The sequence below is a fragment of the Folsomia candida genome, unplaced genomic scaffold (genome assembly GCF_002217175.1).
Source record: "Folsomia candida strain VU population unplaced genomic scaffold, ASM221717v1 Fcan01_Sc006, whole genome shotgun sequence".
Classification (NCBI taxonomy): Eukaryota; Metazoa; Arthropoda; class Collembola; order Entomobryomorpha; family Isotomidae; genus Folsomia; species Folsomia candida.
Window position 1 is genome coordinate 3,460,238 of NW_019091198.1, and position 17,019 is coordinate 3,477,256.

The 17,019-nt window shown below is 37.0% G+C and overlaps 1 protein-coding gene and 1 long non-coding RNA gene across 3 annotated transcripts; one reads left to right on the plus strand and one right to left on the minus strand.

Annotated features, from left to right (window-relative positions):
* The first annotated feature begins 346 nt into the window (after positions 1–346).
* LOC110850871 (non-specific lipid-transfer protein) lies at positions 347–4,553 on the plus strand. Of its 2 annotated transcripts, none has more exons than XM_022098467.2 (9): positions 347–948; positions 1,032–1,155; positions 1,224–1,350; positions 1,835–2,092; positions 2,181–2,674; positions 3,067–3,244; positions 3,793–3,910; positions 4,005–4,086; positions 4,156–4,553. In XM_022098467.2, the coding sequence occupies exons 1-9, from the start codon at positions 898–900 to the stop codon at positions 4,335–4,337; spliced, it is 1,614 nt and encodes a 537-aa protein (XP_021954159.1). In that variant the 5' UTR covers positions 347–897; the 3' UTR covers positions 4,338–4,553. The 2 variants fall into 2 exon arrangements, with proteins under 2 accessions (XP_021954159.1, XP_035709147.1); XM_035853254.1 differs by having other exon boundaries at positions 348–948; positions 3,790–3,910.
* A 9,201-nt stretch (positions 4,554–13,754) lies between these two features.
* LOC118436080 lies at positions 13,755–14,748 on the minus strand. Its single transcript, XR_004835185.1, has 2 exons — positions 14,130–14,748; positions 13,755–13,947 (listed from the first exon to the last, which is right to left on the minus strand). It is a non-coding gene; the product is annotated as an uncharacterized LOC118436080 (long non-coding RNA).
* Between the last annotated feature and the right edge of the window lie 2,271 nt (positions 14,749–17,019).

Below are 17,019 nucleotides of genomic sequence, written 5' to 3' on the forward strand. Positions count from 1 at the left end.
CTGCACATCACATCTTGTCTCACAAAAATTTTGGCAAGTTCAGCATCCTTCGTTTCATATCCACACACAAAATTGTGCGACACAAGACACAATCCACTGGAGCAGTATTATTTACTCTACTTGCTGGGCATTTTGAGAACTGAGACAAATCTCAATTTCTCCAACTTTGTCTCAACGTCTCACCTTCCCCAATTCAGTTTTTGCGAGTTTCAACTATAACTATAATACGGTTAATTGTATAACCGGTCATCTTTACCTAGCAACATCTGGACTGTCAAGTACGATACAACATGATCTGACAGAGTATAGAATATCATCATGTAAGTGCATATCTTTTATCGCTGAACTATTCACTTTTGGTGAATTGGAGATACGTGACGTGACGCCTATCTTTCTCTGGTTATCAACAAACAAAAGCGTAATTTTCTACATATTTACATTACAACTTCGGCCAAAGTAATACGGATAAACCTCGAGGAGAGATCAGCAGTTTGTTCTTGGTGTATGTTTATTCCTCCGTTTATTTTCAATTTGTGTTATCATAAGGCAACTGCTAATGCATTGCATGAGAGGAGTTCATAGTTCATTAGCTGGATAGACTATGCTTGTTGGTCGTAAGGTTGTGCATACTTATGTTTATAGTTGGTCAGTCAAGTTGTGATCAATGTAAAGCTTTACGTGTATTTAGTACGTCTCTTCAACCACGAAGAATTAGTTGAGTGGATATTATTATGAAAAATCTGACACACATAATATATATTCACTGCTAGTAAATAAGAGCAAGTGTGGTAATTAAGTGATTTTTTGGCAGTTTTGAAAGAGGGACGCAGGCACGCACGTACATTATTCTTGTCTTGTCGTAGTGTTTGGTGATTTTAAGTTTGACAATCGGAAAACATGGCCGGAGCACTGAGAAGGGTTTACGTTGTGGGAGTGGGGATGACGAAGGTAATTATGTAATATGGGTGTGGGTATTTTGTAACTATACTGCGAAATTTGGAAATTTAGTTTCTTGAATTGTATCGTTACAGTTTTCCAAGCCGGGGACTTCAGCAGACTATCCAGAAATGGCACAGGAAGCCGTTAAGAAAGCGTTGTCTGATGCCAAACTAAATTACAATGAGATTGAACAAGCTTGTGTTGGATATGTTTATGGTGAGCAAACTTTAATAAAAAGTGACGATTATTACTCAGTGCAATTAGCAAGTTGGGCAAATTTGTAGGTGATTCGACATGCGGTCAGCGTTCTCTGTATGGGGTTGGAATGACTGGGATTCCGATTTACAATGTGAACAATAACTGTTCCACAGGGTCATCTGCCTTGTACCTTGCAAAACAACTAGTGGCCGGGTAATAAAACTTGCCATTTACTAAGTGGAAACTGATTTTAATAGGATATCATGTATAAAAAATAATGTCGAATCAATCTTTAGGACTTACCTAAGTCGACACCGTACAGTACTGAATCATGAAATATTGAGTTGATTTTCATGTTCAGAAAAATTAGAGTTTGTCATGTTGTTGAGAATAATTGGATCTTTTGGGTGATAGAAGGGCGACCAATTCTTTTTTTCTTAGTCTTGGACATCGACCTTCTATTTTTTAGTTTTACGAAATTTTCATTTCACAAATTAGTCTGACAAAAAATGAAGACAAGTATTGTTTTGAGAAGCTGGGGTTTAGAAAGTTTACCACTCCAGAGGTTTTCTTGTCCTCTCGTAGAAACTTTAATTCTCTATACAAATGCATTATTTTAATAGTTTAATATAATTGACAACAATTTTGCGAACAAGGATTAGGATGATATTGTTTAACAATTGATTATAACCTGTAGTATGCAAGCGGAATGTGTCCTGGCACTCGGTTTCGAGAAAATGGAGAAAGGTTCACTGGGTTCTTCCTTCCCAAATAAAACAAATCCATTGGATAAGCATGTTGAAGCCATGATAAATGTTTCTGGATTTGCACAAGCACCAGTAGCAGCTCAGTTTTTTGGCAATGCTGGTTTGGAACACATGAAAAAATATGGGACAAAGTTGGAGCATTTTGCAAAGATTGCTTTGAAGAATCATAATCATGGGTCAAAAAATCCGTAAGTTACGCAGATTATGGTGGTTTATGTAATTAAGCTTTTGTTTAAAAAATCCAGTTATGGAATAATTTGTGTTGACAAATTTCAGAAAATCACAATTTCAGCAGATTCGAACACTGGAGGAGATTATAAATTCTCAAAAGGTTCACGATCCTTTGACAAAACTGCAATGCTGTCCAACGTCTGATGGTGCAGCTGCAGCTATTATTGTTTCTGAAGCTTTTGTAAAACTCCACAATCTCCAGAGTTCTGCAGTCGAAATTTTGGGAATGGAAATGGCCACTGATTTTCCTTCGTCCTTTGAAGAACCCAGCGCAATAAAATTGATTGGTTATGACATGACAAAGAAGGCGACGGAAAAAGTTTTGCAAAAGGCCGGAAAGTCAATCAATGATGTCCAAGTTATTGAACTCCATGACTGCTTCTCTGCAAATGAGCTTGTAACGTATGAAGCCCTCGGCCTGTGCGGCGAAGGAAAAGCGGGAGAATTTATTGACCGTGGAGACAATACTTATGGAGGAAAATACGTTGTTAATCCATCTGGGGGTCTAATTTCTAAGGGTCATCCCTTGGGGGCTACAGGTACACAAAACATCATTTGTTTCAGATTCACCTTATATATGTAGGTATCAATTTACAAGCGTAGTATGCGGTTTAGAGCTGCATGTTGTATCTACAGGAGCGAAATTGATAAGTTGATAAGACAGAAAGAGAGAGGTTGATACTTCTGGACTGAGACTTTGGACCCAGAACTCTTAACAATCTGTAGTAGTGGCATGATGATACTTTGACATTTACATTTATATGTCAAAGTTATTTGCAGGAAAAAATGAGTCATTTTCCTCCTCGGCTGTTAAGAGAGGAGGTTAAAGGGCAGCTATTATTGCTGAATTGAATGTCTTAATAAGTATTCATTCATCATATTAGTGATTATACCATACATAAATAAATTGCGTTCTGGTTTCTGCCTCCAGGTCTTGCACAATGCGCGGAACTGTGTTGGCAACTTCGAGGGGAAGCGGAACAGCGCCAAGTCCCCGGCGCTCGATTGGCTTTACAACACAATCTTGGACTCGGAGGGGCCGTCGTCGTGGCACTTTATCAACTTGGGTTCCCATCAGCGGCAGCATCCACGAGCACTACCAGTACCACGTAAGTCTTATAATAATAACAACAACAAATTCATTCAGGGCGTTATATGTGCATAAATATGTTACCCCCATTTTAATGAATTGGTGGGACTGGTAACTGAACTGGATATCATGTTTGTCCATCCTCCAACCTACAATCTCTTATCTTCTTTCTCCTCTCTGAATAACAACTTGGCATTTTGTCGCATATACTGAACGAATATTTGTTTAACCACATTTCAGTTCATCACTGCAGTGCATTATCTGAACTGTTTTCTGATCAACTGCTAATTTTTCTAAATAGTGAGTGTATTTAATTAAAACGAGGAAAAATATTTTAATATTAATTGATTCCAGTCTACTTTAAGATTTTAAGCAAATTTTTATTGTATTAAATCTATTTTTGTGCTTTACTTTTTGTATCCGATTATTTCATCTGAAACATAAAATGCCCTTATAAAACAAGATTCCCAGTCATATTGGAACTATACAATAATTTTGTATTTGGGATATTTTTGATATTGTTAATTGTCAAATATACATAACATATACGTTGCTTTTTTCTAGTAGTTCCGGAATGGGTGAAGATTCCTTCAAGTGCTCCCCAGTGTTTAAACTACTGGATGTTACATTACAAGAAAAGGGAGAAGAATTGGTGAAAAAAGTTAACGGGATTTATTGTTTCAAGGTGTGGGTTTTAACCTGTTTGTGAATTTAATAAATCTTGGTACTTATTTGTACTCCCTACGGTAAAGTCCTTTGAAAAATATATATCTGGATAGGTGCAAGGCAAGGATGGGAAAGAGGTCCATTGGATCGTTGATGTCAAGAATGGAAAGGGCAAAGTAGAATTCCAAGGAAAAAGTGAGTTTTTGCTGCCTTATCAGAGTGCACATACATTACTCGGTAGTAAAAACATTTTGACTTGTACAGCCAATCCGGATGTCACTCTTCAGATGGATGATCAGGATTTGATGGATCTGATGTCAGGTACCCTCAATGCTCAAAAAGCCTTCTTCCAAGGAAAACTAAAGATCAAAGGAAATATGGCTTTGGCCATGAAACTTCGTGAATTTCAAACGGAAATTCAAAAAGCTACTGCTGCGAAGCTTTAAATTGCAATCATGATGATTCCTCACATAAAATAATATATTATATGTAATTCAGTCAGTCATTCTTCCACGATGAGAATGAATTATTCGGTGTGCTATTTAATGTACGTCAAGTCAAAATTAAAATTGAAATGTCGTTTAATGTAAAGTTTCTTCGTGCTTTCGTACTTTCATTACTTGACTTTTGAATAAATTCATATGCCATATTTCTAGACATAAGTAATTAGTACTATACTTCAACTTCTTGGAATCATACAGCATTTCAATCAAACTGTACAAAATAAATTCATCAGAACAATGCAAATTTCGACTTCTCACATAATTCCGTTCCAAGCTAATTATATAAATCGATACACGTGCTTTAAATCCATCCCTCGACTCCATTCCAAGTTGAATATAGAAAGTCAAGAGAAAGTGTGAACATATAGCGAACGGTAATTAGTGGCAAAGAGTCACAATCATTACTGCGTATTTGCTACGTAAGAGAATACGAATTCCACTAGTTCACATATGAGACCTTGTTCAAATAAATAAATGAAAGGACGTCTCCAATTATGCAAAATTAAGTCTTATGGAATTTAAACTTTGGATCCAGCAATGTTGCATGAACTGGTCTGAAGCTCAAATTATCACCATATTATCATCATGTTACTGCTAGGTGTACATAAACCTTAATTGGATGCAAACATGATTAATGAAAAAGAGTGCTGAAGCACTCTTTTTTCTCTTTTAAGTAATTCAGGAATTACTTCTATTTCAGTATTTCATCACAATTTTCAGATTCATGCATAAGAGCACAATTTTGATATGATGATTAAAAACCTCGAGCACATTTAAGATTACGGACACATTGATTTGTACTACTATCACTTTCATGATTCTAAAATTTACTGTAAAAGCAACAAGTTTGGTACTCGAGAAATGTGCCCAAAATGGCTTAAAGAACAGGAAAATATACATATGTACATGCATGTGTCAATAAATATACACCAATGTTGCTTGACGCGTGACATTAATTGAACTTATTGTAGATATATTTTTTAATTGCAGTTTTAGCAAGCCAGGGATTGCTTGTCCATGTCCATGCAACTCCCTTAACTTAATCCCAGCTTTCCATCAATTTATAATGCCAGTCACGTAGATATTTTTAATTACACCACCAGTAGTTGTGAGGCACAAAGGACCATTTAAGTTGCATTTAGGCAATTTCATAATAATAATACATATGCATGCATGTGCTAGATTATTATTGCGAAGTTGTGTAATCCCTCGTTGCCAATCAAAGCAAAGTGTATGTGATGCAGTGTTTGTAGTGCAAGGATGAATGAACGACATTATTCGGAACCATGTCCAGTCGCACATTGCCACCTACATGAAAAAGCTGTGTTATGTCAATATTTAATGTAGATGGACAAAAAACCAAAGTCAATTTGTGGAAATGGACACTTTCTCTTTGTATTGCAAAACGAGACGAAAAGTCATCTTTCGAAATCTGTGTGCTGCTGCCAAGTAATAATGGCCATAATGATATGCGACTCGTACAGATAAATACGTTTTGCATATGCAACCAGATAAGAAGTACCTACTCAGGATAAGCACCTACATGTCTCTGTTGATCTAGTTAAACGCTGGTTCGGCAAATAGATATTGGGCCTTGAGGATTATTCATGTCTCGCAATTTGATGTCACGGTTGTAGAACCATTTTTACGTCAAAAGTCAACAATTCTAGGTTATGCTGTCCGATTACAAAAACTATTCCACCATCGGTGTTTCAGCTCCGTTTTTAAGCGATAATTCGATCTATGTAATTTCATACTAACCTCCATCGTGAAGCATTATTTCATAGCTTAAAATGACTATTTCGTTATGGTTTGCATATGCAAATGTTTACAAATTTTTGACTAAATACATACAACCACTTATTACGTGAACTTTACTGTGTACAACTCTTGTGTAAACACAACTTGTCACTGTCATTCAGGGCGATTTCCGCATTTATTTAAGCAAAAATATACATGTTGTTGGAACTGTAAAACCTACCAATTCCAGTGTGGAGAAACAATAACAGACGACTCTCCTGCAATAATTTAGAAGCCTACGTAGGACAGAAGATAATAATATTGGAATAGTTTACAGAAATCCGCATTGCTCTTCTTTTTTTACAGCATCTTCAGAAAAGTTGGTTGATGTCAATGGGTAAAAGGTCCTAAGTTGGTCGTGTTTACTCAAGTAAAATGGTGTTGTGCTAGTTAAGTAATGGCCACCACATTGTGAAAAAGTTGACCTCAGTATGTGCCACAGATGATGCAGAAGGACGCTACGGCTTCTGCTGTTTGGTACATAATACTTATTTATGTACGTATATGATGTATATGACTCATTACATTTCCGTACTTTTTTACGAAGTCGATGACTCGATGTACTTAACTACGTGGCTGTTGTGGATACACTAAAATTCTTACCCTTTATGGACACAAAACCAGTAGCAGCAGAAACTTGCCAGATGATTCGTAAATTAATAATAATAAAACCGGCAACACTACCAGCAGACAAATAAGTTTAATGGGTCCCAGGCATACGACATAGCAGACAAAAGTTTCAATTAATTTATTTCAATTTTAGTATCTGGACCAGACCAACTGTTCTCCAGAACTGTCCGGTTCAGCAGGACGTAGGAAGGAATACTTTCGAAGAGACCATGATTAGCCTCGCTTCGTTCTCATTTCCCATATACTTTTATACAGAATGTTCTGCAATCTGCTCTAACGATGGGCCATGAGATGTAGCTAATTTCTTGTAATCTCAGGTTGCAAATAAGTTGAAATTAATTACTCATTAATTTTTCTCAATATTTAATATAATCTTTGCAATTCTACGCTATAATGCAAACTATATGTGCAATTGTTCTTCTTATAGAGTTATGATTTTTACCTTAACAAAAAATTCAATTATTATATTTCTAATTCTATTATCATAACTAAAATATTTATACTACTCATTGCTAATTACGGGACTGTATTAACGAAACCTTAGCAAACCCAGCAATAGTTCATATAATTTTATCAAACACTAATGCATTTAATAATATTATTACCTAAAGATTCCCCTCCCTCTTTACGGGTTAATCTAATTTTGTTTCTAAAATTTTGCATCGAAATTTAGCATTTTCAGCGTGAAAAAATAATATTTCGTGCCGTGGCGTCCACATTCGTCAAATTTGCATATTTTTATTTTTAAAACTGCTCGGAGGATTTTCAAAATTCATTAGAGTTCAACTTAGGAGGGGAGGTTTTGCACTATCAACTCCCGGATCTCGATGCCCTTTGGATATGTTGTAGTGTCCTATGAATGAACAAGAACCCTGAAGTGATTTGATTCCATGGCCACATTTGCGTTCGCCACACCCACTCAAAGGTGCCCAAAAATCGCTTTCACTCCAGCTTTCACTCATTCAATCAAATCCACGCCAAAAATCCAATTTTACTCGGATTTTGAAATTTCTTTTACCATTATACTCCCAGGAAGTTGTTCCCTTATATCCAACAACTCTATGGCTGGGGCGAGTTGAGACAAAAATCTCAGATTGCCCCGACCATAGAGTTTAAACTCTATGGCTGGGGCGAGTTGAGACAAAAATCTCAGATTGCCCCGACCATAGAGTTTAAACTCTATGGCTGGGGCGAGTTGAGACAAAAATCTCAGATTGCCCCGACCATAGAGTTTAAACTCTATGGCTGGGGCGAGTTGAGACAAAAATCTCAGATTGCCCCAGCCATAGAGTTTAAACTCTATGGCTGGGGCGAGTTGAGACAAAAATCTCAGATTGCCCCAGCCATAGAGTTTAAACTCTATGGCTGGGGCGAGTTGAGACAAAAATCTCAGATTGCCCCAGCCATAGAGTTTAAACTCTATGGCTGGGGCAACGTGGGACAAAAATCATAGAGTTTAAACTCTATGGCTGGGGCAACGTGGGACAAAAATCATAGAGTTTAAACTCTATGGCTGGGGCAACGTGGGACAAAAATCATAGAGTTTAAACTCTATGGCTGGGGCAACGTGGGACAAAAATCATAGAGTTTAAACTCTATGGCTGGGGCAACGTGAGACAAAAATCATAGAGTTTAAACTCTATGGCTGGGGCAACGTGAGACAAAAATCATAGAGTTTAAACTCTATGGCTGGGGCAACGTGAGACAAAAATCATAGAGTTTAAACTCTATGGCTGGGGCAACGTGAGACAAACATCTCAGATTGCCCCGACCATAGATTTTAAACTCTATGGCTGGGGCAACGTGAAACAAAAATCTCAATTGGTATTTATTCATCAATTCTAGGGCTGTAATTTGAATCATTCAGTTTGATGAAATTCTTACGTAAATAGCTTAAGTGATCGGATTGAAAATTTTTTATCAAATCCGGTTACAAAATTTTTGAAATGCTGTCTTTCGAACCAATTTTTTTCGTACTGACCATTATTGTAGTACCAAAGGCAGTTTTTAAATGATCTTTCAAAAATTACCCTAATTTGTTTCGAGTTACTATTGTTTGTCAAAAATTATTGACCGTGCACTCAAGATCAGTCCAGTAGATCCTTAATCGATTCATGAAAAATAATTCTAATCATGTCAGCGAAAGTTTGAGTCAAATAGATTGGGTTGAATTCATAATATTCTCACACACCATGATATCGAATAACTTAACAAAATGATATGTGTGATATTAGATCAATTTCACTTTCTTAGTATTCGAATTTTTCCTACGGAACTCATAATGCCAAAAAAGTTACCTTGAGAATGCTAAATTTTCTTAACAATAACATCTCTTTACGTACCAATTTGATATATTTGATATTATTCACACTGAAATTGAGCTGATTGAAGTCTCATCAATAGTTGTACCTAGTTTCACCACACGTAATAATATGCATTAAATACATTGGTTTTTAGCTAATTCCATCCGTCACTAGTCCTGCGTTTTCTCTTGTGATCGACGACACAGTGCCGTGTCACCATTCGATACATTATGGAAACAAAGCGAATTTTATCAAAGAGCAGCGTTGGGGAAGAAGAGACAATAGGACGACATATGAGCTTCCTTCCATTATTCACATCACAATCCCCCACCGATCAATATTAGACAAAACAAATAAAAAGACGAAAGAACGAGGAAAAAGCGACGAGTGGAAAGATGCGATATCGACATGATAAGCTTATCCTACATACTACTGCGAGGCGGGGTTACGTTATTATTACCATTCTACTTCTTCTTTGAGAGAGGAGATGGGACACATTGGGACGCATTCGAGGAACAACCATCATGTTCCAATTCCAATAATCTAACCAAATCTTTTCTAAGTGTGTGCACACACAATGAAATACACAATGACTCGTATTTCAATGCAAGACGTTGATGCAACTGCAACCTACTGTGACACTCAATTGGTAGGTCATAAAAAGCGATGAGACCAGAGATATGTATCCATACACATAGTTATTTAAGCAGTTGGTTAAACGGATACATGACACAGTGAAGCTAATTCTAATACCAATATTTGAATATTCTTGTGTACATGCACTTTCCTTGACTTTAGTGCTGGCTTTGATTTCATGTTCAAGGCATCCAATTGTTTGCTGCAATTGGTCCATTTATTGGATTGCTAGATACACACACATCCTGTTTCAAAATGATAATTTTGCAATTTATATAAGCAAATTTAAAACTGAATAATATGAAAAGACCAATAACGGTTCCAAAATGAAAATCCATTCAAGAGTTATTGTACATTTGGTGCTACATACACACACATCCAACAATATAACAATGCGACGTAAAGCTACTCGAGGTCACCGGAGGGTCAGATCGGAAATTGTCTGTTCATGCATTCATAAATAACTGTCTTTTCATCATGAGTGTAGTTATATTCCATTGTGATTGTGTCACAAATTGGAGGGTATTGAACAGGGGGTGGTGGCAGTAGGAACAGCATTAAATAAGAAAAATGAATTTATGGTGAGCGTGAAAAACTGACCGTGTAACATTTACTCTGACCACCAACACGATATACGCTCACACCACATCACAGAGTCAAAAGTAACGTTACTTATATATTACGTTATATTGCATCATCAAAATTTGGACAAAACTTTTAGTTTTGGTTAGTCATTGTCATTATCATTGTCATTGTTCGGTTCACTTGGGTTCGAAACATGTATCACACACACACCACCACCACCACCGCCACAAGCACCATGCTATGAAAATAGATAAGGGTAGTGAGAGGTAGTCCATATCTGAGGAAAATAGGTACAGGTAGGTATCACACAATTCACGCTCATTTTTTACAATAATGACATGACAGAATTAGCTGTCGAGTTTAAAGCATAAACTCATTTCAAAACTTCCGTGTCCTGCCCATTCGTTCTGTGTCCACTCGTGCAAATTAAAACCTTTGCCACTCAATGGAGCCAAGATCAGGATAAAAGATGTCCACTTTTAAGTAAAGTGGAATTGCTGCATGCTGCTGATATTTTTTTGTGGTTTCATTTATCTTATACCTGGCGTGTCGCAAGTTTCGGTATGACTCCTACTCTACAAGTGCCAGGAGAACGTGTACATAGTCTCGTTCAATAAGTAGATACATATTCATTGTGTTATGCGTTTCAGCAAAATCTTGGATTCATAACGAACAGTGAGAAATAGTTTTAAAATTGTGTACATCAAATAAGAAATCTCATCCTTTTTTAATAAACGACTCACGATCTAAATACCTGAGTCACTGCTGCTGAGAAAGAAGAAGAACATGAAGCCATTTTTCGAAATTTAGCTGTGCATTGCTTTTGATTTAGCCATAAATAAGCTCTCAATTATCTCTCAAGTTTGCGAATATGTAGCAATATCGCATGGATAAAGTGAACAGGCAAAAATAAGAGATGTCATGCTTAAAGATGTGATTTAGCTTCATTCTCAGATATAAATTTGCTAAACCACAATAATATAAATACAATGATATCAGCAATGCAAATATATTACAAAACCTGGCGTGTGCAAACATTCACCAAACTGTCACTAGATACGATGTGTGCATAAAAAACGTTCAACATGTACTAAAATAAAACATTGAACCTGTTACCTATGAACCACCAACTATTAGTTCATATTTATTATTTACGTAGCAAACTAGTTATTTACTACTGTGTCATCAAACGATTTTGTATGTATTTGTGTACATATGATATCTCCCGATTCATATTCACAGCTAAATCTAGACAGGAAGCACATTATTCGAGTTATGGAAATATTGAACCTACGCCATGGTCTAGTTTACTTTCTTCTGTTCAATAATTCATGAACGTATAAACTGTTCACAGCAGCAGGGGCTTCATTCCATAGAAGAAAATCATAATTATTGAATAATATATATGTAGGTTTTCGAAAGTTGTCAGACTACAGGATAATCGGACGAGGAGTAATATTCGGAATTTCTGCGTTGTATTTTGAAAGCACAATCCGAAGCGGGAGCATTAAAAAAGCAATTTGTTTTCTCCATGCAAACTTTAAAGTTATCCGAGTGAGTGAAATGGTCATGCAAGTGGTCAACCACGTAATTACTATTTTCCGTATCGATTTTATTAGCGCTCCAAAAAAATATAAGTTGGTGCGTACGAGAGAAATCAGGTCAGCTTGTGGCTCATGTGTTTGGCAAGTCGGGACTATGACCTAAGTCGGAAGTAACCCAATATCAACATATGTACAGAGAGAGCTAATACACAATACTAAAGAATTAATGCAGTCAGTAAAAGACCCATTATTCCACCACCCTCTCTCTCTAATGGACATGCTCATCTCTGTCGATTGACTAAACCAACACACATAACCGAGAATAATAATACTAATCAAATTACTGATAAATTATGCCCTCGTTTCATTCATAATTCACAACTTGTTCTTTTTTTCCTATTCGAGCCATAATCTTGTGATTATTGGCCCTCAAATTCTCATCATTAAATATAGACGTTGATTTCACGAGGCACATGATGGTTTAATGGGGCTTGAGTGCATTGCGAATAATTTATTGAATCCGCGAACAGATAGTTTGTTTAACAGAGTCATTGCGGGCGGGAGAGTCGCGTTAACTCGTCTGAATGGATTATGGTTTCCGGTGTCTATATAATCGTAAAATCATTCCATTATTTTTGGTGGACAGAAGTACTTTTGAGAAATCCCGTTGAAAATTCACACCAAACCCACGACGATCATCCATCAGTACCGACCGAATCAGGACAATGACCGTGAATGAATGGTTAAGTTAAATGGTTATATTCCGTAATGTGGGATGATTTTGACATATTGACAGTTTATTGATGAGAACATGTCAAAGTTCTTGCTCACACCTCGTCGGCTTCCGCGTTTTAGACGGGACCGAAAGATGCCATTTTTGGCAATTCAATTTAGATCTGATGACGATAACAGGGTTCAGCCAGAGCGAAAATTTGCAAATCCAGCAGCAGTAAGTAGACCATTTCTTACCGTATTACTCGTCTATATGCAAATAAAGACGTGAATATACTGTTGACACTTTATGCTTGACATATATTATTGCAACACAATTTTTAAATCATGAATCAGTCGTTCGACTACCGTCACTATGAACCAGTTCATATTTAAATTTATTTCCACAACATGCATTATTAAAAAACGTTTGAACGTTAAACAGTTTAACTTTCCCAAGTCTCAAACGGTAGATGTATTTACTAGTAAAATTTCAAAACAGAACATGCCATTAAAATTTCAGTGCCAATAATATTGGGTTTATGGGGATGCATTTAGGATTAGTGAGGGCGAGAAGACGACGAAGAAGAAGAGTAGTCCAACCGCTCATAAGCTCATAAATGTAAAATGTAATCAATCTGATAGTGGGAAGTGTGCTATGCTAATGTGATTTAATTTGATGGAGATGAATGCACTTTTACTCTGGTGCTAATGTACCACGTCAAACCAAATAGAAGACGCCACCCATTAAATTGACGGGGAGTAGTAAAAGCCGTATGCATACAGTTAAAAAAAAGTACGATTTTTTGCTGCTCCGCTTGCTGCTTCCCGTGCTGTATTTTTCGCACTTTACTGTTGTCTTCTCCTGAAGGTAATCCCATTTAACTCACCCACCACCACAAAAAATTAACTACCACCCACTCTTCCAAACGCACCGGATTTCCAGTCAATTTTCGATTGTACGAATGCTCCGAAATGACTCGATCGTTCCTCCTCCGATTGTATCTGGTACAATGCGTTGTTGGGTATCAACTCTTGTCTATGGTGTCATAATTTGTTCTCAGTTTTCCATGTCTCTAACCCGTTACTTGAAGTTCATCACCTTCAAACAAAGCTAGGCGTTGGGGTGCCAATCAATCAGTTCATAAAAATTATTGTGTATCTACTTTGCATGTATTTGTATTTATCATGTGTAAGAATTGTATCTTCTTCTCGGCTGAATCAATCCAATGTGAGACGCATCCCTATTTGTTTTGTTTTATTTGCTGGGCTGGGCCACCCGTCGTCGTGTAAAGCAGCGAGTCTGGCAAAATGTTGATTGCTCAAGCTGAGGATGAGTGAGACCTGCGAGATCAAAGTGATCTTTCATCTTACTGTAATTCTCAGATTAATTTGATTATGTTTGATTGCACGGAATAAAGTAACAAATGAACAGAACTTGTTTGTTATACAACTAAACAAACATAAATATGCAATGGTTGATCACAGATCGGATCTACGAATATACGTAACAAAACAACATTTACCTTTCCTCCATCCATCCTCAATTCATGCCAACATACGTACGTCGCCAACGGAATTGAAGTAATATAAAAAAATTATTTGTTTCTCTGCTCAACTTTTAACCATATTTTTGTCGCTCTCCGTGACCCTTTAAATCTAGGTTTCTTCTTCCTCATTCGCCAAGCTGGTGATTTTATTCAGTGATTTTTTTTTCTCGGTTTGGGCAACCGACGTTTATCGCCAAAGAAAATGTTGGTCAAACTCCCATGCAAAGGGCCTATCCAACTCGCCAGTCCGGAGATAAGAGATCCTTATCAACATGATAACCCTTGAAACCGTAAATGTTTTATTGCACAAAGTGATGGAACAATTATTGAGCAACTGCCGAGAGTTCTTTATCCTCCGTATGCCTTCTTCTGGACCAACGTTTTGTTATGGATTCAGAAATATCGCACACAAAGGAATAAACTGTTCTTTTGTGATGCTATTATTGTATCTCTGCCTTAATAAATGAAACCTATTTCCTAGCTTTTGCTTGCTTACTACTGTGCACCTCCCACCCTAGTTTTTCGCAATTTCCCTTTTACGGCCTCAATTAAACCACTCGTCTGCATTTCAGCAACTGTGTTTCATTTTCTCATCTTGTGGGTCGTGGAAGGAAATGTGGATGAGCAGGCCCGCAGAGAAGAATGAAATGGATAAAATTTTAAATACATACATAAATAAAAATGGAATCAGCCAACTCATTTCCTGGTCGTTCTACTTACAAGTAGTGTGGTCCATCCGTCTGTCTTTTCAATTCCTCAGTTAAACCCATTAAATAAGCTCACAGAGAAAAAAAATCCGTAATCATCAGACCAGCAGCAGAAGCAGAAGTCGGCCTGGTTTGTATTATGTCTATGCTTCGTCCGATTGCGAAATATTGTGCGAGTTGGTATGAACCTTACCTACGAGTAGATTTGTCATACGAAGAATATACGTGCGACCATTTTTTTTACTTTCCCGTTGGTAAATAACCATGTGCAAAATATAAGACCAGTCGCAAACTTTTATACACAATGGTGTTTTCAATAACAATAACAAACGACTCGTTTTGTCCATCGAATAGAGTAGTAGTTAACTAACTAACTGGCATTCTTTACAAAATGTGCAACCCATATAGCGTATTTATGCATGCACATACGTATGAAAATACAGGGGTACATGGGTCAAAGGACGTTCAAATGAGCGATAAATGAACTCAACATTTACGACTGTGTTCCTACATACGTTTTATTGCCAAACTTACTTTTGGCCATTTGTCAATCACGGATTCAATTTAGTCAGTTGAGGATCAAAACACAATTGCTACTTTAATTGGATGCTTAACCATAAGGCACAGTTTATTGGATGTAAATTGATCATAGATTTAACAGTGCATAGAAATGTGGAAGATTAATCTATCCTTTTATTTTATCCCAAGCATTAAACCACACAATGAAAAAATGGGTTGACAGCGTTGGAGATTCGCTCTTTGAAACGAAATCATTAATATTTGGCAACCCAGGTTCTGCGTGCAAAATTATTTGTAGGGTGAGTGAAATGTCATTAATCAAACAAAAGCAAACTTTCTTTCGTGGTGTATCGCCTCCTCCTCCTCTTTTTATGTGTATAAACTTGAGTCAGAAGTCTGTCCAAGAACAACAAGGCACGAATTTGAGACTCTGACTAATTCTTTTAGACGGAGTTTGTCATGCACCTTTTTAGTTGGTCATAAACCCGCAATCTAAGAAAAGTGTAACCCTTCCGCCTTGATTTGTATATTATTGCACAATTGTACATACATACACACTGCAGCCAACCAACACATTTGGCAGTTTCACTAGACTGCTCCTGCCACTAATTTTGCAAAGGACTTTCTGTTTTTTGTCATTGCCTCGCCTCCTGTGTCGGGCCAATGATCCAATTATTGTCCGTTGCAGTTTTTCAGAAAATAATATAATTGGGAAGTGTGCCACTTTTCTTGAGATTACTCCTTTCCTCTGAGCAAAGTAAAATCAATAATGCCTTAAAAATTGCATAAGTTGATGAAGGAAATAATCAATAATAATGTCGAAATGGTTATTCCCAGTTACTTCACGCTACATCATATATACGGGTACCAACCAACATGTACACGATTTAATTACACGTTCAGACTTATGAAGTGAATTGCGGACATGTGTAAATGAAACTTCACCACGAAAGAAAGTGGGCACATGCTAATAAATGTTCAAACAGCTAAATTCACTTTTCTTCATAAATACCAGTCGCCAGTTGTTGTGGGTACGATGCAAACATGCAGCCTTTGGTGGAAATGGTTGTGGCAATTAAAGCGGAGAAAGTGCTATTTAGTGGTGGTCGATGTCCGCTTCTTTCTTCGCGGTGTATGAATATGTATCTTCATGCATAAAACATCATCAGTGGCTTCAGCATTAAACCTGTGGACGTGGTTTATCAACTGTAATATCAGAAATTGTCGTCCAGTTCGTTTTTCGGCGTATTTTGCGTCGTTATGTTTACCTTTATTTGCTATGAGTAATGACAATGCGAAGTCACGCAAGACGCTCCAACTGCGAACTTCAGCTCAAATTCCAGGGATAAGACCAAATTATTAAACAATCAAGGTTGTCGCCTCTTTATTGTTTCGTTATGAGCTGAATGCACTTTCTCAAGTTCGATTACAGTCTTAATAAGTATTTATAAGTTCAATAATTCCTTGGTTGGGTATTGATTTTCAGTTTATAAGTAGCCACCACGACGGTCAACGTCACAATTTACAATAATCAGACAATAGTTGATTGTGCATAATTCAAATATTTCATTACTACTCAAGACCGGAAGAACCTTAGACTGTGTATACCTTAATTATCCGTAGTCAGAGAGTTGACATAA

Excerpts from the sequence above, each read along its gene's own strand:
- LOC110850871 (XM_035853254.1), top strand. The coding sequence starts at position 898 with ATGGCCGGAGCACTGAGAAGGGTTTACGTTGTGGGAGTGGGGATGACG. Across the intron at positions 1,156-1,223 it reads TTGTGTTGGATATGTTTATG|GTGATTCGACATGCGGTCAG; the intron begins GTGAGCAAACTT and ends GCAAATTTGTAG. Across the intron at positions 3,245-3,789 it reads ACGAGCACTACCAGTACCAC|TAGTTCCGGAATGGGTGAAG; the intron begins GTAAGTCTTATA and ends GCTTTTTTCTAG.